This window comes from Phyllobates terribilis, unplaced genomic scaffold (genome assembly GCF_046119375.1).
Source record: "Phyllobates terribilis strain yellow unplaced genomic scaffold, ASM4611937v1 Scaffold_8__6_contigs__length_399053987, whole genome shotgun sequence".
Lineage (NCBI taxonomy): Eukaryota > Metazoa > Chordata > Amphibia > Anura > Dendrobatidae > Phyllobates > Phyllobates terribilis.
The window spans coordinates 249,468,821-249,491,788 of NW_027362768.1; the positions used below are offsets into that span (position 1 = coordinate 249,468,821).

General features: G+C 43.6%; 1 protein-coding gene across 3 annotated transcripts in view; it reads right to left on the reverse strand.

Moving 5' to 3' along the window:
* Positions 1 to 22,968, reverse strand: part of LUC7L2 (LUC7 like 2, pre-mRNA splicing factor) — a 54,485-nt gene that overhangs the window by 11,636 nt on the left and 19,881 nt on the right. For 2 of the 3 annotated variants that reach the window (XM_073644131.1, XM_073644132.1), the window contains 6 exons: positions 22,260 to 22,358; positions 18,739 to 18,849; positions 14,634 to 14,777; positions 11,562 to 11,738; positions 5,678 to 5,772; positions 3,739 to 3,869 (listed from right to left, as the gene is read on the reverse strand). In XM_073644131.1, coding sequence (XP_073500232.1) covers positions 3,739 to 3,869; positions 5,678 to 5,772; positions 11,562 to 11,738; positions 14,634 to 14,777; positions 18,739 to 18,849; positions 22,260 to 22,358 — 757 coding nt within the window. The remainder of the gene's footprint in view (positions 1 to 3,738; positions 3,870 to 5,677; positions 5,773 to 11,561; positions 11,739 to 14,633; positions 14,778 to 18,738; positions 18,850 to 22,259; positions 22,359 to 22,968) is intronic. The other variant, XM_073644133.1, reaches the window with a different exon arrangement.

A 22,968-nucleotide genomic window follows, 5' to 3' on the forward strand; every position in this document is an offset into this window, starting at 1 on the left:
TTGGGGACCACAAAGAGGTTGGAGTAAAACCCCCTTCCCCAATCCTCCGGCGGAACCGGCACCACCACACCATTCTGCAGAAGGGAATCGACCTCCCGCCGTAGAGCGGTAGCTAGCTCGGGCTCTGACGGAATGCGAGATTGACAAAATCTGTCCGGGGGTCGAGAAAGAAACTCTATGAAATAGCCTGCCGACACAACCCGCATCACCCAGGCGTCTGAAACGTGGGACGCCCAAGTCGACTCGAACTGGAGCAGGCGACCCCCGACTCGAGGACCCTCGAGTGAAACCCTGGCGTCAGTCCGCCTTAGCGGGCTTTTTGTCAGCTTCCCGTTTGTCTTGACGGAAGTTCTGTTTCCAGGGAGTGCGGGATTTCTGAGAGATCTTTTTTCCCGAAAACGAGGGACGACCCGATCCCCAAGAGGGCTGACCGAACCGTCCCCTGGGCCGAAAGGGCCGCCGACTACTACCGGCACTAGACTTGCCAGACGCAGAAGCCACAGCTCTACGCTGCGGTAAAGCCGTTTCTTTTGCCTTGGCCTTCGCAATCAGTTCCGTGAGGTCAGACCCAAACAGCTGACCACCCTTGTAAGCTAAACACAGCAAACCTTGCTTGGAAAACGTGTCTCCGGTCCACTGCTTAAGCCACAGTGCTCTTCTGACTGACAGCCGAGGATTGCGCCCTGGACAGCAGTGACGTAGTATCCAGAACTGCATCTCTGCCATATCGCGCTGCCTCTTCCAACAACTTGAAAAGCCCTTCTACCTCGGATAGCGGGAATCCATCTTGCCACGCCGTCCGTAGGCGGTCCAACCACCTCAGGGAAGCTTCACCAGCACACATGGCTCCTAAAGCCGCTCTGAATCCATGACCCGCGGCCTCGTAGATGGATTTAGCCGCCATCTCCGTTTTTCTGTCCAGCGGATCCTGCAGACTCGCCTTCCCTTTAACAGGAAGTAATGAAGATTTGCTAAGCTGGGATAAAGGGACATCCACTTCAGGAGAAAGAATCCAATTAGCAATCGACTCCGTAGAACACGGATACAGTGCCTCAAAAAACCGTGTCCCCTGAAAAAGCTTATCTGGACACAGGCGTTCCTTCTCCACCGCCCCATCAAGTTCATCCAGAGATGGTAACATTGACCGCGACCTATGCGACTCCTGAAAAAGCCGGGCCGACTTACCAGGGCGTCTAGCTACCTCCTCCGGTAACTGTAACGCCTCCCTCATAGCTCCAATAAAAGCATCCACACGGCCCAAAAGAGAGGCAGAGCGCCCCTGCCGATCCTCTTTATCCGAATCGGACATCTCCCCAGCAGAGCTTGAAGGGGAACCCTCCATATCAGAGATCTCAGAGTCGCTGCGCGGGGAGGACAGTACCGGCCTGTGGCGCTTCCTGCCATGAGAAGACAGTTGGGATCTAGCTGACCCCCAATGACCTAGAAGGTCAGACAGGCTATCAATAGAACGAGTGAGAGCCTCCATTTTAACATCACTGAGTCCCCCGACCTGCGCTGCACTTGACGCCGTCGAGGACTCCTGCGAGTCAGATACGCGAGACTGATCCTGTAGCGGACCTGGGAGACGGACCGCGCCTCCTGGACCCTGATCTGACATGCCCTCACACAGTATATAGCAGGCTTAAGCCTGTCAGTAACTAGGACAGTGTGGCTTCTAAAAGGAAAGAAACGAACGCTGAAGGGTTAAGGCTCTTACAGGGAGAGCTACCCCAGCTGTCCCCCAATTAAGGGTTAACCGCCTACCAGGGGGTTAATGCAGCAGACTCCCCACAACCTCTGCTAAATGAAATAGGTGTGCGAGTCCCAGACAAAAAAACCTCTATATGAGGTAGCAGCTGCAGGGCAGCGCAGTCTGCCACCTAATTGTGCCGCAGAAAGGTGCCCTGCGCTGTGGGGGTGAGGAGGTTAAGCTTCTGCCCTGACAGGCAGAAACGACTCACCCAGCTTGCTGCGGTGCAGCGTTCCTTCGGTTCTGACGGGAGGAGAGGAGAGTGAGGAGCCGGAGGAGGCAGTCAGAAATGGCCGCCGCGCAGTGAAGAGAGAAGCCGGAAGGGGAGGGACAGGAGAAAGCGCGCGCTCAGAGCGCTACCTGCCCGCGAAAAGACAGGGAAGGCGCGAAGCCACGCCCCCCGCCGGCATTCAAAAAGGCGCGCGACTCCTCCGCTCTCCGCTCCTGCCCCGCTTCACATGTCCTGCAGGGATCCACCTGCGGACGAAAAACACACAGTCACCAACGGTACATGTAACAGCGGCCGCTGCAGCAGCCGCTGAAGCACTCAAACACATTTACAAATGCTGAGTACTCACCCAGCTGAGCGCCACAGGGACCCCCAGGGATTTGTGGCGCTGTGGCCCTTAGCTTCCCCCCAGGACGGAACGCGCAGGGACCCCAATGGCGCGGTTTGCGTCTCCTCCGGGAAGCGTCCCTCATCCCCCGGGGCCGGCAGGGTTCTGCAGGGACCACCATAAAGGGTATGCAGATCCGCCAGGGGAGGGGTGGGGGTCCAGCAGCGCTGAGACCCCTGAGACCTCTAGACCACGAGGGGTCCAAGTCTCTGTCCGATAAAAATAAAAAAAAATTCTGAGGAGCTGCTCCAGCAGCGACTATCCTCTGCGACCTCAAATTTTAGACTGGAGAGCTGGAGTAGGAGGAGCCCAAGCTGGAGGGGCCGGTCAACACTTTTTTGTAATCTGAGGTGTTCTATCCTGTGTGGGCTCCGCCTACCCACTAGTAATGTCTGTGTCTCCCTTCCTTCCATTCTGCTGCTGAAAAGTCTTTTAGTGTGTGACAGCTGCCAAACATAAAAATCCATTATGAGTCTGGTATCACTGTAATCGCGCCGACCCGAAGAATAAAGTCGTCTAATCACTTATACCGCATGAGGAATGGCGTAAAAAATAAACTCTAGGGTTAAGATTGTGTTAGGGTTGGGATTTTTTTCAAAAGTAAAGAAAAAAAAAAATGACAATATGGCGACTAGCGTTGAGCGCAAGTGCTCGCTACTTGAGTTTGCATAGGGTGCTCAGGTATGCACTGAGTATCGCGGGTGCTTGAGTGCCATGCTCGAGTCTCCGCTCCATATCTTACGCAGCTCTTATACAGCTAAAAAAACCCCGCGGGGATTGCCTGCCATGCAGGAGCGATCCCCGCATGTTTTTTTTTATGGGTGTCTAATAACCGTGAAACATGCGGGGCGGGGCCTCGAATATGTAACTCGAGCACCCGTGATACATGGTGCATACCAGAGTACCCGATGCAAACTCAAGTAACAAGCACTTGCGCTCAAGACTAATGACAACTTATTTAATATGATGACCTAATGTTATCAAATTCTGTTGTACCTCTGGGTTCAAAATGTTCACTATACCCCTTGATAAAATCCTTGAGGGGTGTAGTTTCCAAAATGGCATCACTTGTGGGGGGTTTCTACTGTTTAGGCACATCAGGGGCTCTCCAAACGCAAAATGGCGTCCGCTAATTATTCAAGTAAATTTTACATTCAAAAAGTCAAATGGCGCTCATTCCGTACCCTGCCGTGTGTTTAAACAGTGGTTTTCCTCCACGTATGGGGTATTGACGTGCTCAGGAGAAATTGCACAACAAATTTTTGGGTCCAATTTTTCCTGTTACCCTTGCGAAAATAAAAAAAAAAAAAGTGGGTCTAAAGTAATATGTTCATTGTTTTCTTCCACATTCCAAAAATTCCTGTGAAGCACCTGAAGGGTTAATAAACTTCTCGAATGTGGTTTCGAGCACTTTGAGGGGTGCAGATTTTAGAATGGTGTCATTTTCAAGGTATTTTCCGTCATAAAGGCCCCTGAAAGTCACTTCAAATGTGATGTGGTTCCTAAAAAAAAAATGGTTTTGTAAATTTTTGTTGGAAAATGAGAAAATCACTGGTCAACTTTTAACCCTTATAACTTCCTAACCAAAATTTTTTTATTTCAAAAATTGTGCCGATGTAAGGTAGACATGTGGGAAATGTTCTTTATTAACTATTGTGTGTGACATATCTCTCTGATTTAACCCATTTCTGACATGGAGCGTAATAGTACGCCCCAAGTCTGATACCAGTTTGGTGCAGGCTCTGGCGCTGAGCCCTCATCTTTCCAGGTACATGTCAGCTGATCTATACAGCTGACATTTGCCCGCAACAGCGGTGGGTGAAATCCCGATCCACCCGCGCTTGTTAACTAGTTAAATGCCGCGGTCAATCTCTGGCAGCGGAATTTAACTCACACAAACTGGATGCGCGTCATTGGCCCGGCCCAAAGGCAACCCCGTCACATGATCGCGGGTCACCGATAGGTGGGCATGGCAACCTGGGGTCTGCAGGAGACCCCTGTGGTTGTCACTGCCAGATTGCTATGAGCGCCGCCCAGCGGTTGGCGCTCGTAGCAAGTGAGCAAATCTGCTACACACAGGCGATCTGATCATCGCCTGTGTGTAGCACAGGAGATCAGACAAGTGATGCTTCTAGTCTCCCATTGAGACTATTGAAGCATGCAAAAAGTGTAAAAAAAAAATATAGGTTTTTAAAAATATTAAAAAAAAAAGTTTTAAATCAACCCCCTTTTTCCCCATTCAAAATAAAAAAAACAAACCCATACATACACATTTGGTATCGCCGCGTTCAGAATCGCCCGATCAATATAAAAAGAATTAATTTGATCGGTAAACGGCGTAATGAGAAAAAAATTCTAAAAGCCAGAATTACGTTTATTTGGTCGCCACAACATTGCAATAAAATGCAATAACGAGCGATCAAAACATCAAGAAAAATGTCCGCTCTGCGCACAAAAAATACGCCCTCACCCAGCCCCAGATCCTGAAAAATGGAGGAGCTACGGGTCTCGTAAAGTGCAGCTTTTTAAGCAAACTTTGGACTTTTTTTCCACTACTTAAATAAAAAAGAACCTATACATGTTTGGCGTCTACGAACTCATAATGACCTGGAGAATAATAATGGCAGGTCAGTTTTAGCATTCAGTGAACGTGGTAAAAAAAATAAAATAAAAAAAAAAAAAACTGTGGAATTGCACTTTTTTTTTGCAATTTCATCGCACTTGGAATTTTTTTCCCCGTTTTCCAGTACACAATATGGTAAAACCAGTGATGTCGTTAAAAAGTACAACTTGTCCCGCAAAAAATAAGCCCTCACACGGCCATACTGACCAAAAAAAGTTATGGCTCTGGGAAGAAGGGGAGCTAAAAACAAAAACGCAAAACGTTCCAGTCATGAAGGGGTTAAGAGCATAAAAATTAAAATTTTAAAAATTGAGACATTTTTGCCAAATTTCTGATTTTTTCACAAATTAAAGATAATCATATCGAATAAATTTTACCACCATCATGAAGTACAATATGTCACGAAAAACAATCGCCATCAGTCGGATCCGTTGAAGCATTCCAGAGTTATCACCTGATAAAGCGACAGTGGCCAGAAATGTAAAAATTGGCCTGGTCATTAACGTGCAAACCACCTTCAGGGGTAAAGGGGTTAAAGGGTGTTCTCAGAATCCCAGTGGTCAAACCTCAAGTGATGAGCGAGTTATCCAATTGATAGGGGATACCTTTATATTTTTGGAATATCCCTTTTAAGATACATTTGTTTGTGTTACTAGCATTGTTAAGAATTACTTGTTTAGTCATTACCTTCTTTTTAATTTGTCGCGCTCTTCTTTATCCCTCTCTTCTCTGCGTTTCAATCGATCTTGATTTCGCTTCTCCTGCATTTCTGCCACAATCCTCTATTTTAAAGAATTGAAAATACATTAACAAAATGCCTTCCTAGTTAGGAAATTATTTTTCAAATAAATGGAATGCTCAAAACGTAGTATAATCACTGCACTTTAAGAAAAATAAAAAGAAGTGAAATAATTTGACAAAAATGGTATGCACTGTCCCATTATTAAGGAAGGTGCACGTGACACCTTCAGTCCACATTTTGCACAAAGTTCCATCAGAATCTACAGCAAGTTTGGCAATGCATGCAAGAGGAGGAAAAAAAAATATGAAGATTTTGGGTATTCACCGTAACATCTTTTTCGGAGCTTTCATTGGGGACACAGGAAACCATGGGTGTATGCTGCTGCCACAAGGAGGCTGACACTATGTAGAAAAAGTTAGCTCCTCCCCAGCAGTATACACCCACCAACTGGCAAGAAGTTAAATCAGTTATTGAGAAAGCAGCAGCAGAAGCAACAGAAAGGTAAACATAGCTGAAAACTTTATGCAATGGTGTCCCCCAGTGAAGGCTCAGAAAAAAAATTATGATGCGTACCCAAAATCTTCATTTCTATAATCGCTTCCTTGGGGACCTAGCAAACCATGGGACGTCCAAAAGTAGTCCCAAGTGTGGAGCAAAAAGATAGTACCCTCAAGTCTGAGCTCGTGCCACTGCGGCCTGCAGAACCTTTCTACGGAGGTTCACATTCGACGATGTAAAGGTGTGAACCCTGTCAATTTTTGCAAAGGAATGAATGGAAGACCATGTACAAAGCTTCGCAAAGCTGATGACTGGCAGTGGAAGGCCTAGGAGGTCGCCACTGCGTAAGAGGAGCGAGCCGTGACCCTGAGCGGACATGCACTGTCCCCTATCCAATAGGCTTCTAGAATGTAAGAATGGATCCAGCAGGAAATGGTGGATCTGGAAGCAGGGAGGCCTCTGTGAGGACCCTCGGGAATTATAAACAGAAAGTCCGCCCGTCTAAAGGGTGCCGTCCTGGAGGGGTAAAGACGTAGAGCTTTGACCAGGCCCAGTTTGTTTAGTGACAACTCAATAGGATGAGAGGGAAACTGACAAAACAAAGGAAGTACGTTGTCTTCATTGAGTTGAAACGAGTAATCTACCTTAGGAAGATAGAATGGGATCGGACGCAGGACCACCTTGTCCTGGAGGAACACCAGGTAAGGGGAACGGCAAGAAAGAGCCGTGAGTTCGAACATTTTGTCTGATTGAAGTGAGGACTACCAGGAAGACAAATAGAGGAAGGAGAGAGAAATTTCTCGTAGCGGTTCGAATGGTGACTCCTGAAGGACGTCCAGAACTAAGTTGAGGTCCCAAGGCTCCACCAGGTGTCGGTAAGGGGAAACAGAGTATGCAACCCCCTGAAGGAAGGTCCTGATCTGCGGAAGACGCCAGATTCCTCTGAAACAGAATGGAAAGCGCCGAAACATGACCCTTAAGGGAACTGAGGGACAGGTCAAATTGAAGGCCTGACTAAAAATGCCAACAGAAATGGGAGAGCAAAAACCACGAGGGCGGCTTGGTTGGCTTTGCACCAGTGAAAGAAGGTCTTCCATGTACTGTTGTAAATGCGAGATGAAGGTGGCTTCCTCGCCCTGATCATGGCCTGAAAAACCGGATCAGAGAAACCAGCAGACTTCCATACCGCGGTCTCAACAGCCATGTCATTAAATTGAGTGACAGAATTCTGGTTAAAGAGAGGGTCTTGCAAGAGATCTAGAAAATCTGAGTGTCGGCTAGGAGATTAATTACTTCTGCGTACCAAGATCTTCTGGGCCACGTGTATGACGGGCACTCCATCCACGTTGATGTTCTTGGCCACCTTGGTATCAGCAGCAGAGGAGGAAACAGGTACGGGAGGGAGAACTGGAACCAGGAGTTCGCCAGCACGTTGGTGGCGACCTCTAGGGGATTGCGAGATCTGGATACAAACAGAGGAACCTTGTGGTTCAGTCTGGAAGCCATCAGATCAACATTAAGAGCTCCCCACCTGATGCAGATCTTGTTGAAAACTTACAAGTTCAGGGCCAGTCGCCTGTGGCGAGGCCCTCTCGGCTGGGAAAGTCAGCGGCCCAGTTGTCTACTGCTGCAATTGCCAGGACATTCCGTTCGGTCCATGACAGGATCTGAGCCACTTTTGACATCACTGCTCGACTTAAGAGTTCCTTCTTGGTGTTTGACATATGCCACCGCCGTGTCATTGTTGGATTTGAGTCTTATCGGCCGGCGATAAAATTCTGCCATTGAAGAGCAAGGAGTTCCAGAATGTTGATGGGAAGGGACGATTCCCGAGCGTTCCATTGGCCCTGGACTGTTCGGCTGGGCAGCAGTTTTTCAAGACCTTGCAGACTGGCATCCGTTGTTACAACCTTCCAACACATTGGCAGAAACTATCTTCCGCAACGGGTGAGGGGAGAGCGTCTCCACAATTCCAGAAGGAAGTGTGACAAGTCGGTCCAGGGAGCAAGTGGACTTGTCCCATCTTGATAGAAGAAAGAGCTGTAAAAGTGCGCGTGTGGAACTGAGAGAACGGAATCCATTGAGGATACCATCTTGCCCAGTACGCTCATGCAGAGCCAGAGAGCATGGGGAGGGACCTCAAAGAAAGAATCATTCATAATAGGGCAGAGTACTTTTCTTCAGGCAGAAAAACACCTGCCTGTGAGGTGTCTAACAGCATTCCCAGGAAAACTATGCGTTAGGCCGGGATCAGAAACGGCTTTCAGCTGTTGATGATCAAGCCGAGCAAGAAAGGGTGTCCAGAGCGATCTGCAGACTCTCGTGACATGCTGAGGGGTATGGAGCCTTGATCAGAATGTCGTCCAAATAAGGGATGAAAAGTATGCCTCTGCTTCGAAGAATGGCCATGACAGTCGCCATGATCTTCGTAAAAACCCTGGGTGCTGTAGGTGGGGCAAAAGGCAGCGCTGTGAACTGAAAGTGAGCATCGTGGACTACGAAGCTGAGGAACCTGGGAAAACAGGTATTTGCAGATAGGCACCCTGAATGTCCACTGAGCATAAGAACTCCTGGGCTTCATGGACGCTATTTCCGACCGAAGGGACTCCATCCTGAAGTGAAGGAGACAGACGTATCTGGTTAATAATTTTAGGTGCAGGATGGGGCAAACTGAGTCATCATTCTTCGGGACCGCAAAAGGTTTGAATAAAAACCCGAAAAGTGTTCCTATGGATGTACAGGAATGATGATGTCTGCCTTGTAGAGTAAATAGTTAGCCTTGAAGAAGCCGAAAAAGAGAGGGTGTTTTTTTTTTTGGAGGGTGGGACTCAAAAAAAAAGAAATTGTGTGAGGGTGGAAAATTCTATTTTGTAGCTGTAGGACACCCAAGTGTCGTCGACTACTGAGCGCCATTTGTGCCGTAACAGAAGACGACGGTCGCCCACCATGAGAGGCTTCCCAGATGGGGGGCCCCATCATGCTAAAGAGAAGCTGTTGGACTTGGGCCTGGAGGACTGGCACTGGTGGGTTCGTGGATGTCAAAAGGGGGCTGGCCTGAAAGAGGGTCTTGTTTTTTTTCCTGGCGGTTGCTGTTCCGGACTCAAAATTTCCCAAAGGAGTGAAACTGGATCGTACGTCTCTTGGGAGGCAGGCGTTTGTTCTTCTGTTGCATAAGAGAAGTACTTTTTCACCCCGTGGAATACGAAATTATTTTGTCTAGCTGTTCATCGAAAAGCCGGGACCCCTGAAAAGGGAGACTGGTGAGAGACTTCTTGGATGCAGAGTCCGCGTTCCATGTCATAAAACCCTGCAGATAGTGATGATGTTGCCAGCCGTGAGGGCTGAACATGCAGCTGTGTCAAGAGAAGCCGAAAGGAGGTACTTCCTTGCGAGTTCAAATCTGGTCCACTAGATCCACTAATTCAGTAGCGGGAGAGCCCAACAGAATACCTTGGCGGAGTAGTTTTGCCCAGGCCAAAACCAACTTGGACACCCAGGTTGTGGCAAATAAAAACGCAAAGGTCCGAACCGCGGCATTGAATGCAAACTTTGCGAGAGCCTCGGTGTACCTGTCAGAGGGATCCTTCAGCGAGGTTCCATCAGAAAGGGGGAAAATAATGGTGTTAGTGGAGAGCTGGGAGACAGGGGATCCAAAGAGGGAGATACTACCAATTTCTGTAGCAAGTCGGGCGCAAATGGACACAAGACCTCCATGAATTTTTCTTCTCTTAAAAACACTTTTTTGGGTGCTCCCATTCATTGGTAAAGATTCAGTCAAATTATTTGTGGTTGGTGAAAGCCCGGGGGAGGCGCTTTGTCTTCCTGAAGAATAAGGTCTGCTCAGAGGGTAAGTTCTCCACATCCTTTACGTTAAGGGTCTGATTAACAGCCAGAATCAGACTATCCACCATGTCCCATAGTTTTGAGATTTGTTCAGAGTCCAGATTGGAATCTGACTTGGAATGGGAGTCTGACTCCTGAGCGTCGGAGGAGAGCGAGTGGGTGAGGGATGCTATCCTGGAGGATGTTGAAGGTGATGGAAAACTTGGCGATCAACTATAGTGTTTGGAATTTCTGCATCAACCACCATGGTGGGTTTGAGAAACCGGAGGATCCGGGATGCCCAGGGAAGCGGACAGGATCCATCATGATGGAAGCAGGATTGGGCAGTAGTTCTGTGACAGAGACCAAGGTCTGGGACACCTTGGTTAGGTCGGCAATTGATTGGGAGAGAGCTGCGGCCCACTCAGGGGGGAGAGGGGCTCGCTCGCGATGCATACAGTGGGGGCTCCTGCGAGGATAGCATGGTGGGGTACTGTCATGTACAGTAGTGACATCTCCACACTGTGCTCTCGGTCTCTAGGTGGGAAATCAGAAACCCAACTCATCTCTGTTGCCCTCACAAATAGTAAAAGGAAATAATAATTAAAAAAACAAAAACAAAAAAAAAACAAACATAAAATGTAAGGTAGAAATGGGACTGGGATAAGACCCTTGTCTGCTTTCTATGGGCACCAAGCTAAAACTGATTAAAGGGGTTGTCCACTACTTGGGCAACCCCCTTGATCTAAATGTTTGGGCCAGATTAAATAAAAAAAACCTATACTCACCTCCCGTGCCGGTGCCGTTCCAGCAGTGTTGACACTTGTGGTCCCAGTGCTCCTGTGCAGTTGTTGTGACATGTGAGCCAGACGCCCAATCAGCGCCGGCATCAGTCCCCACTTTCAGTTGAATTGAACATGAAGAGGAAGTCCGGGGTGCAGCTGATCTCAGACTTCCTCTTAATGTTCAATTTGTCCGAAGGCGGAGACAGTGACGCCAGCGCTGATTGGGCACCGGGCTCACATGTCACAAAAAACGCACGGGAGTCCCAGGACCGCAAGTGCCGACACTGCTGGAACGGCGCTGGCAAGGGAGAAGAGTATTGGCTTTTTTATTTTATCGGGGCCATGCATGGGGTATGACAAGGAGTTGTCTGAGTGGACAACTTCTTTAACTTTGTGCCAGTTGGTGGGTATATACTGCTGAGGAGGAGTTAACTTTTTTGCCTAGTGTCAGCTTCCTAGTAGGAGCAATCATACACCCATGGTTTCCTGTGTCCCCCAACGAAGCGACAGAGAAATAAAGATTACATAACGCAATGCATTTTCAATAGTCACACATTAGCACCACTGAACTTTTATCGAGAAAAATTAGTATCCAACATGCATGCAAATCCATAGCAGAAATCCAAGTTTCAGCCATGGAATATCATGAAAGTGCACAGTGGAGTATGCAAATCCTGATTGTGAATATTGCCTTAGGTAAGTGTGTACTTAGAAAAAAGAATACCTTTAGCTCATCTAATTTTTCACGTATTTCAATGAAGCCCAAGTGCAACTTGCCACCAAAGTGGTCAGCCAATCTTCTGTCATTATCATGGAGTCCCAGATAAGCAGAACATACTTCACATACTCTCAGCTTTTGCTGCTGGAAGCTTGAGGCTGGCATAGAATTGCGGTAGATTTCCTGTTTGTAAAATTATACACTTTAGGGTATTCTTCACCATTTAATATAAAAAAAATAATTTTAAGTGTAGTCAAATAAAATTGAAATAGATTGTTATTTCAGGTTGCATCTACAAACTTTACTGTAGTAGAGCTAACTGGAATTTAGTATTTCAATTATTGATCTATTGTATTTAACCCCTTAACGATCAAATATACCATCTCAGGTCAGTAAAACGAAGTAAGAATAGCATCTAAATGGTGAAAGTGTGGGGGCTCCCTCTTTAACCCCATCGGTTCCCTGAGATTATGATTGTGGGATCCCAACGTTTGCCATGACAATTCACGGTCAAATAACGGCCTTAGAGTCTTTCAGATATAGTGACCTGTTCAGAAGTTAGCAACATTTAGGTGGTAAAAATACATTTTTTTGTTCCTCTCCTGCCACTTTGCATTCATTTCTGAAATGCACCTGAAGGGTTAATAAACTACCTGACAGCAACTTTGAATATTTTGACTGGTGCAGTTTTTAAAATAGTATCACATCTGGGGGGAAGGGGGGTGGGTGTTCCAATATATAGGACACCCAAAGTCACTTCAAAACTGAATAAGTCCCTAAAAGAATACATTTTGTAAATTTCCTTGAAAAAATACTGCTACATTTTTAAACCTTCTAAAATACTAAAAAAAAAAAAAAATAATAATGGAAGAACATTTTAAAAATGTTGCTGATGTAAAGCAGATATGAGGGAAATGTGATTTATTAATGTTTGTGTGTGGTGTGACTATCTGGATTAAAGGGATAATCATTCAAAGTTTGAAAATAGCAATTTTTTTTAAATTTGTCAAATTTCTGATATTTTTACAAAGAAACACAAAATATATCAACCTAAATGTACCACAAAAAAAGAAAATCTTAAAATCACTGGGATCCGTTGAAGCGTTACAGAGTTATTACCACAAAGTGACACTGGTCAGATGTCAAAAATGTGGCCTCATCATTACATGAAATCTACATGCAGGTAATCTGTCATCAGAATTTCACCCCCCAAACTATTTGTGCATGTAGCTCTTTGAAGAACTAGTTAAGCAATACCTTTACATGGCCAGTCTGTTCCTCCATTACTGAGAAACCCGTGTTTGAATTGATAAGCAAATGGGCTGAAAAAGTAGATCTGAAGCCTCTAACTCCAGGTCTATTCCTGCCCAGTGCTGCCTCCGTCCGTCAAGTAGGAGGAGGCAGCACTGGGCAGGAATATTCCCTTCACTATATAGGATGGGAATGCCCTTTTAACCCCGGGCCATTTTCCAATTTTTGCTCCCCTTCTTCCCAGAGCCACAACTTTTTTATTTTTTAATCAATATGGCCATGTGAGGATTTATTTTTTGAGGGAGGAGTTGTACTTTTGAACGACACCATTGATTTTTTCATAAAATGCACTGGAAAACATTGACACCTTTTCATCACCAAACAAAAGAGCTAGGTGTCAGCTAATCCCATTCACCCAATGTCATTAGTATTTCCATTCATGTAATTTCTGGGGCAGATGAGAGTGGCTATTTTTAGTCTAGGAAGGGTAAACATGGTCCCTGGCCATTATTACCAGCTCACTCACAGCTGTTTCGTTAGCTGCTACGTCCCCACGAACAGCACTCAGCAGCACTTTGGACACAGCATATTTTTGCTGCGTCCAAAATGCTGTGTTCTAATGTCGCACTTTTGTTGTCGGTACATGTGAATACACTTCAATCAGACAAAATCTGCAGCGGAGACTAGCGTGTCCGCTACAGAAATTGACATGCTGTGGGCGAGTTTGGGCACGTGGCCACGGTCAGGAGCCGCCGCAGGTTTGACGCTGTGTGTTTATACAGCGTCAAACCCGCAGTATCCAGATGTTACAGCATAGTGGATGGGATCTCTAGAAATCCCATGTCCACTATACATGCATCAGAGGCTGCGAATCACCCGTGGACACGGACATGCGGCGTGTCTTTCAGGACCGCAGCATGTCAAATTCTCTTGCGGAGTCGCTAGTGTCTGCAACAGAAATTTGACCACTACAATGTATTGAATGTGGTCAATATGCATGGTTCAATGAACACATTGTGGATTTACCTGCGTTCAATAGAATGCAACGTTTTTGGACGCAGCAAAAAATATGCGTCCAAAGCGCATCCATGCATACCAGGATTGGGGATCAGGGGTGCCATGAATACCAGGATGGGAATGAGGGGGGCCATGCATACCAGGATTTTTTGGGGGGGGGGGGTTTGACGTGCCATGCATACCAGGATGGGGGGGGGGGGGGTTTGACGTGCCATGCATACCAGGATGAGGGATGAGGGGTGCCACGCATACCAGAATGAGGGATGAGGGCCACGTATAATAGGAAGGGGGGCATGTATACCAGGATGGTGGATATTAACAGAATTGGGGGACATTACCCCTATAACAGTGTCAGCAGCAGACCCACTCCCCCTTAACAGGACATCATGACCACATTTTTTTGCTTAATTTTATTTTCTATTTTATCCCTCTAAAACCTAGGTGCGTCTTATGGTCCAAAAAATGAGGTATATATCTTGATAGGTCAGATTTCTGGACATAATAAATGTGTTTATTTTTAAATTGGGGAAAAAAGGTTCTATTTTCTTATTTTAAAACAATTTGAATTATTATTTTTTACTTTATTTTTTAGTTCCACTACAGGATTTGAACCTAAGAACATTTAATTTCCCGTATTATACACTGCAAAACTACATTATTGCAATATATAATGAAACGGTCGCTCTTCAATGAAGCCCAGTAGCTGACTAGGTCGCTGTGAGGCAGATGCAATCTTTACAACACAGCCAATATCTATATTAATTATGGCAAACCTTTATAACTGATGACTTTTATAGAAGTATAGCAAACCTCAGCTTCTCTTTTCTGAATCCTGGTCTTTTCAACTTCATTCATAATCTTCTGCGACTCTTCAACATTTCCTTCTGCCCCCAACTGCTCAGCTTTTGCTAGGAGTTTTCCAATCTCTTCATTTAGCTCATGCACTTTCTCTGCCTGAACAAATAAAACATATCACTATCATGCAACATTGCCAATATCTCTAACCTTATTTACCATGTCAATTGGTCCTAAACATTTGTATCAAAACTACGTAATGTCAGAACACAAAGTAGCTTTTTTGTTGTAACAGGATCCCAATCAAGTAAGCTGATGTGAACAAAATTTTTTTTTTTTTTTAGATTCACTACTTCCTACCGACTCTGAATGGTATTTTTTTCCTTGGTTCTGAATTATAGGATTTGTTAAAGAATAAAGTAATAAAGTTCATCAGCCAATGCTTAAAGGGACCCCTCACTACAAGCATGTTTGTAAAGGCCCTTGCATACCTTTCTTGTAGTATTTATCTTGGAAAATGTATAGTAATCCTCAGCAGTTTAAATCGCAGTCACTCCACTTTAAATTCTCAGGTTAATCTCCTAATTTTCCAGTCGATGGCCTTCAGTCTTTGACTATCAGCTCATCCTTTTCTCTTCCCCTGCACGAGATTCTGTACAGAATCACTGCCCAGGGCCGTCTAAGAGGGGCGGTACAGGCGCAGTAGGCTCCTGATAGCTCTAAAATTTCCAGACTAAATACTACAAGAAATGTATGCATTTAATAAGCATTAAAACGCCATTTACAAATATGTTTTTAGTTAGTTTCACTTTAAATGGAACCTATCATCAGAAATTATTTATTGTTTGAATTAAGTCTTTGTGTTGCAGTTTCAGGCCAGTTTGGCCTGAGTTATCAAACTGTGAGGAGTTGGGGTGGGATGAGGATGTGACGCCACAGCTTGTCTAATTCATGACAAGTTGTGGCATTCCTTAAGGCAGAAATCTTATTCTAGTCAACTACAAAAGTAAGATTTGTGGCGAGGTGAATGCCTCCTGCCAAACTTCCTGATTCATTAAGAGGCGTGAGCACGAAGAAGTGCACACAAATCACTAAAATCCGTCTCGCCGTTCAAAATGCAGCGTTTGTGATAAAACAGAAAAAAAAAGTACACAATTGGTATTGCTCTATAAAAACAAACAGTCATGGTATTTATTTCGTTTGACGAAAATCTGAAAAAAATAAATAATAAACACCAAAAATGACGCTTTTTCCTCATACTCACAAAAAAAAGTGAATAAAAAGCGATCAAGAAGTCGTATGTGAAAAAAATACACTGCTCAAAAAATAAAGGGAACACTCAAATAACACATCCTAGATCTGAATGAATGAAATATTCTCATTGAATACTTTTTTCACACTACAGGCTGATCCAACTTTGATGTAATGTCCTTAAAACAAGTCACAATGAGGCTCAGTATTGTGTGTGGCCTCCACGTGCCTGTATGACCTCCCTACAATGCCTGGGCATGCTCCTGATGAGGTTGCAGATGATCTCCTGTGGGATCTCCTCCCAGACTTGGACTAAAGCATCCGCCAACTCCTGGACAGTCTGTGGTGCAACGTGACGTTGGTGGATGGAGCGAGACATGATGTCCCAGATGTGCTCAATCTGATTCAGGTCTGGGGAACGGGCGGGCCAGTCCATAGATTCAATGCCTTCATCTTGCAGGAACTGCTGACACACTCCAGCCACATGAGGTCTGGCATTGTCCTGCATTAGGACGAACCCAGGGCCAACCACACCAGCATATGGTAACATAAGGGGTCTGAGGATCTCATCTCGGTACCAAATGGCAGTCAGGCTACCTCTGGCGAGCACATGGAGGGCTGTGCGGCCCTCCAAAGAAATGCCACCCCACACCATTACTGACCCACTGCCAAACCAGTCATGCTGAAGGATGCTGCAGGCAGCAGATCGCTCTCCACGGAGTCTCCAGACTATCATGTCTGTCACATGTGCTCAGTGTGAACCTGCTTTCATCTGTGAAGAGCACAGGGCGTCAGTGGCGACTTTGCCAATTCTGGTGTTCTGTGGCAAATCCCAAGCGTCCTCCACGGTGTTGGGCTGTGAGCAAAACCCTCATCTGTGGACCTCGGGCCCTCATACCACCCTCATGGAGTCAGTTTCTAACCGTTTGTGCAGACACATGCACATTTATGGCCTGCTGGAGGTCATTTTGCAGGGCTCTGGCAGTGCTCCTCCTGTTCCTCCTTACACAAAGGCAGAGGTAGCAGTCCCGCTGCTGGGTTGTTGCCCTCCTACGGCCCTCTCCAATTCTCCTGGTGTACTGGCCTGTCTCCTGGTAGCGCCTCCAGCCTCTGGACACTACGTTGACAGACACAGCAAACCTTCTTGCCACAGCTCGCATTGATGTGCCATTGTGGATGAGCAGCAATACCTGAGCAACTTCTGTGGGTTGTAGAGTCCGTCTCATGCTACCACGAGTGTGAAAGCACAACCAACATTCAAAAGTGACCAAAACATCAGCCAGAAAGCATTGGTACCGAGATGTGGTCTGTGGTCCCCACCTGCAGAACCACTCCTTTATCGAGTGTGTCTTGATAATTGCCAACAATTTCCATCTATTGTCTATTCCATTTGCACAACAGCATGTGAAATTGATTGTCAATCAGTGTTGCTTCCTAAGTGGACAGTTTGATTTCACAGAAGTTTGGTTTACTTGGAGTTATATTCTGTTGTTTAAGAGTTCCCTTTATTTTTTTGAGCAGTGTAAAATCAAATTCTTTTCTGTAAAATACTGTTTTTAGTGTGTAAAAATAGCAAATCATAAAAATAAATATAAATCTGGTATCGCTGTAATAGTACCAACCCGACGGATAAATAAGTCTTATTTTTACTGCACGGTGCAAAAAAACAAAAAAAACAACGGAATTGCTGGTTTTTGCTCATCCTGTGTCTGAAATTTCAAGGCTCTACATTTAAATTTCTGTGAAGCAGCAGGCAGTTCAAGGTGCTCACCATACATCTCCTTCCCTGAGGAGTCTAGTTTCCAAAATGGGGTCACTTGTGGGGGGTTTCCACTGTTTAGGCACATCAGGGGCACTCCAAATGCAACATGGCGTCCGCTCTCTATTCCAGCCATTTTTTGCATTCAAAAAGTCAAACGGTGCTCCTTCCCTTACGAACCCTGCCATGTGCCCAAACAGTAGTTTTACCCCACATATGGTGTATCAGCATACTCAGGAGAAATTGCACAACAAAGTTTGGGGTCCATTTTCTCCTGTTACCCTTGTGAAAATAAAAAGATTGGGTCTAAAGAAAACATTTTGTGAAAAAAAAGTTAAAAATGTTAATTTTTCCTTCCACGTTGCTTCAGTTCCTGTGAAGCGAATGATGGAATAATAAACTTCTTGAATGTGGTTTTGAGCACTTTGAGGGGTGCAGAATGGTGTCACTTTTGGGTATTTTCCATCATATAGACCCCTCAAAGTCACTTCAAATACGATGTGGTCCGTAAAAAAATGGTTTTGTAAATTTTGTTGGAAAAATGAGAAATCGCTGGTCAACTTTTAACCCTTATAACTTCCTAAAGAAAAAAAATTTGTTTCAAAAATTGTGCCGATACAAAGACATGTGGGAAATCTTATTTATTATCTATTTTGTGTGACATTTCTCTCTGATTTAAGGGCATAAGAATTGTTTGAAAATTGCTAAATTTTCAAAATTTTCAAAATTTTCACCAAATTTCCATTTTCTTCACAAGTAAATGCAAGTAGTGTGATATCGAAGAAATTTACCACCATCATGAAGTACAATGTGTCACGAAAAAACAATGTCAGAATCAGTGGAATCCGTTGAAGCGTTCCAGAGTAATTACCTCAAAGTGACAGTGGTCAGAATTGTAAAAATTGGCTTGGTCATTAAGGACATAATTAGCTCTGTCTTTAAGGGGTTAAGATGATAGTCTTCCTTTAAAAGAGGGGCCATTGAGTGGCTGCCAGTGGAGGATGTGTAGGGGTTACACTGAGCGGTTACTTTTTAGTCCAATTCACATACAATAGTTCATAATGATGTGTCTTACAATATTGTAACGATATGTAAATGTACAAGTCTTACTTTGGCAGCTACTTCTGAACTAATTTCTTCCTGAGTATCAGCCAGTCTTCTTTTTGCAATGTCAGTCCGTCTGTTACAGTCAGCAATGAATGACTGCAAGTGGTCCATTGCCTATAAAAGATGATGATTTCAGGATCTATGAAAATTTTATTTTAGTATATTGAAAGAAAAATAAATGGCCACAGTAAGAATGGATTTATTTCATTTTTTTCATCCCTGTTTTCAACAGCCATAACATTTTTGAGGTCTTATTTATTGCAGGAGGAGTACTAGTTTTGAACGCCACTATTTATATACACAATACATTTCATAGAAAAATCAGAAAAAAAAATATTATTTGTGGGGTGGAATGAAAATAAAACTAAAAAATAAAAATAAACCTGCCATTGTTGCATGGATAACAGCGTTCACTGTGTGGCAAAAAAAAAAAAAAAAAAAATCTTATACTAAAATAAAATGTGTAACTATATTCTGAAGCACACCATTTTTAATTTATTTTAAAAGGTGGACTGCATTATATTCTGAATTGTGGGTTCAGACAAAGTGGCCAAAAAAAAAGTTATTTTTTTTTAATGGGATGAATAATGTTATATTTTAAAAAGATGGGGATTACATTGTATGAATTATAAATAATATGTTGCTTCTGGTGCTTTTCTCTGGTCCTCTAATAATTTACAGGCTATCATTTATAACGACAATTTACCACTATGGAGAGATGGTAGAGTAATATGTATCTGACTAATCTGTTGAAGATCCATGAATAAAGATATCTTTACATTATTTTTTTTACTCCCTTAGAAGACACGACCCTCCATATCACTTGATTGCTGGTACAATACACTGAAATAATTCTGTTTTGTATAAATGAAGCTAAAAGGATGCTACAACGAGTTACAAATTATGCAAATGCTATTTTTCTTTGATTTTCCTAAATGATCGATGCAAATGAGTCAGTATGATGTACAAACCATCAACAGTTAAGTTTATAAATCACATTTTATTGGCCAAACCTCCCAATGATAGTAGTATTTATTTTTTTCAAAACTCAAAATGCACTGTTCCAAATTATTATGCACAACAGAGTTTCCACACATTTTATAGGTTATAAAGAACTGAAAATTGTCATTTGATGAATTTGCAGTATTAAGAGGTCACATTTACTAAAATCAAGAACCTTTTCAATCAAAAACATCTCAACAGGCCAAGTAACATGTTAACATACGACCCCGTTTTTGATACCACCTTCACAATTCTTGCATCCGTTGAACTTGTGAGTTTTTTGATAGTTTCTGCTTGAATTTTTTACCGGATGTCAGAATAGTCTCCCTCATAGATCTTTTGCTTGAGGATACTCCAAAGGCTCTCAACAGAGTTCAGGTGAGGATGGTGGCCACGCCATGAGTTTCTTTCCCTCATTCCCTTAACGTCCAATAACTCAGATATTCTTCACAACATGAGATGGTGCAATCTCATGCATTAAGATGATTTTGCTACAGATGGCACGGTTCTTCTTTTTATATAAAGTGGTTAGTCAGAAACTCTATATACATTGCTGAGGTCATTTTCAAATATTCAGGGATTAAAGGGACCTATCAGTTCTCTCCCCATGACTCCTGCCCAAAACATGACTCCGCCATTTCCTTGCTAATGTTGCAGCCTTATTGGGACATTAAACCATCCACTACTTCATCCTTTCGGACCACCCAAGGTTGCATGTCACTCATCATTAAACAAGATTGTTAAAAAAAAATAGTCTTCATGTATATCTGGGCTTACTTCACCAGCAGCTTCAAATACTTGTTTGCTGCTTTGTAAGGTATATTAGCAGCGCTTTCTTAATCCGATGAATTTGTCTGGGAGAACCATTCCTCATTATGCCTTTATCTGCACGAACATATCGGATCTGTATCAGCCACAAACCTCTTCACAGTACTATGATCACGCTTAAGTTTTCATGTAATATCTAATGTTTCATATCTTGTCCAAGGCATTGCACTATATGATGCTTTTTGGCAGCAGAAAGATCCTTTTTCTTTCCCATATTGCTTGAAACCTGTGGTCTGCTTAATAATGTGGAATGTCCTTCTTAAGTAGGTTTCCTTTATTTGAGCTCACTTGGCAAACTAATTATCACAGGTGTTTGGGATTGATATCAGTAATTCATAGAGCCTTGAAAAACAATGCCATCCACAAGTTTATTTGCAAACAAAAAAAAAATATATCTTTAGGACTCTAAAATCCAATCTGCATAATAATTTCATGCTGCCCAAACCATGAGTAGCATTAATTACAGTCTGACTGTGATTAAAGTTAAATATGGTTTTAAAATGGCTCACAGAAGGAAAAAAAAAAAAAAACAGAAAAAAAAAAATTACCAGTCTTACCAACAAAAAGTCAGATTCAATGTACTGGCAGGATGCAGCAGATCCCCATGATAAAGGTGGGGCAGGACAGGTGCAAAATACTGATGACACAACCACTCACAAACCTACCAATTCATGGAGGGTTTGGTTTCCTAGTATTAAAAATGCACACATTGAATTCTTAGGTTTGTGAGTGGTTGCTCTATTAGTATTTTGCACCTGTGCTGCCCTTTATCATGGGGTCGGCTGCATTCTGCTAGTGCATTGGTAATCTGACCTTGTGTTGGTAAGGATGTTTTTTTTTCTGTGATTTTTTTTTTTTGTCCTTCTGTGAGCAGTATTTGAATTCAGTGTAGGGACTCACAAGTATGAGGACCCTTGATGTGGGTTGAGAACTTGCGTATTTTGGACAAAATATCGACCAATATTTTATACATCATTTTTCATTGCAAATTTTTCCATTTTTATGCAGGATGCAGGCAAGTAATTTATTGTTTGGTGAATTGGGGTGCACATAAATAGTGCTGGACAGTGCACCTGATCTAATAGTATGGGAGTCATCAGTGTAAGCCAGACAGTGTGCATTACACGTACCTGTGTGACTGGCGCCTTCGGCAAGTCTCAATTCTTTTAATACTTGGCGGCCACCCTTCCATGAATTGGTAGGTTTGTGAGTGACTGCTCCATCAGTATTTTGCACCTGTGCTATCCCCGCCTTTATTATTGGGGTCTGCTGCATCCTGCTAGTGCATTGGTAATCTGACTTGTCGTTTCTTTTTCTGTCAGGTATGTTTTACTTACAGTAAATGTTGCAGCGTTTCACAGGGACAATAGGGAGAGTGTTAACTAGGTCTCTCTCTATAGCCCCTGCTAGCTCTTCAAACTATGTTTTCTCTAAAAACCCCATTGTGTATCAGAGGAAAACAAACCTGGCTGCAATCACCGTGCTTCGGACAGCATGAATTTAATGACAGATTCCCTTTAAAGAATACTTAAAAACAAGTGACTTGTGACATCTAGTTATTGCATTCAGTGTAGGCACTGGTGCCAGAGGTAACCTAGTCACTTACTACATTTGGCTAGGATCACTGGAATCCAAACAGCTGTATAATATCAAAATGAACACATTCAGAATTTTTGCTAAATAAACAAACTTACATCAAGCTCAAAGAAAAAAACTTGCTGTTTAGATGCAATCTCATAATCTGCTCTCAAAGCCAGGTCATGTACTTTAAGACATTCTCCCAGATCCATTCTCTGCAGAGAGAAAATACATTATGGGAAGAGAATACAAACAAGCAATTATAACTTGTGAGTTACTTGATCATTATTTAAAGAAAGTTTCTGTTATAAAAGTGCCCAACGCCATATATTGGTGAGGATACATGATTACTATCCATATTCTGCATAAAACACAGCAGACAAGTAAAAGGATAGGTGCACACAATTACATAGGAAAAAAACAAAATACTACAACTAATACCACAGCCAGGGCCAGACTGGAACAGAAGCTCAGCCCTGGCATTTGGGAGCACACAGGCCCACCCAGTGCGTGATGAATGCGAAATATTTTCGGCACATTTGTTAAATAAAAATTGCTGCAAACTTCACCTCACCATCGACAGACAAAACTAAATTGACATAATGTAAAATATAAACATCACTCCATGAAAAGGTTAATTTCTTTCAACTGGAGGGAAGGACATATCCCAAAAACGCTGTTTGATAGTACCAGAAACGTGAATGAGATTTCTGAAATCTCATGGAAAAAGCAGCTTATTTTTTCCTTGCAGATTTGCAGCAGTTTCATGTCTGCAGCGTCTAATCTTTCAGCATTTTTACTGCGTTTTTCACCCTTTCTAAAGAA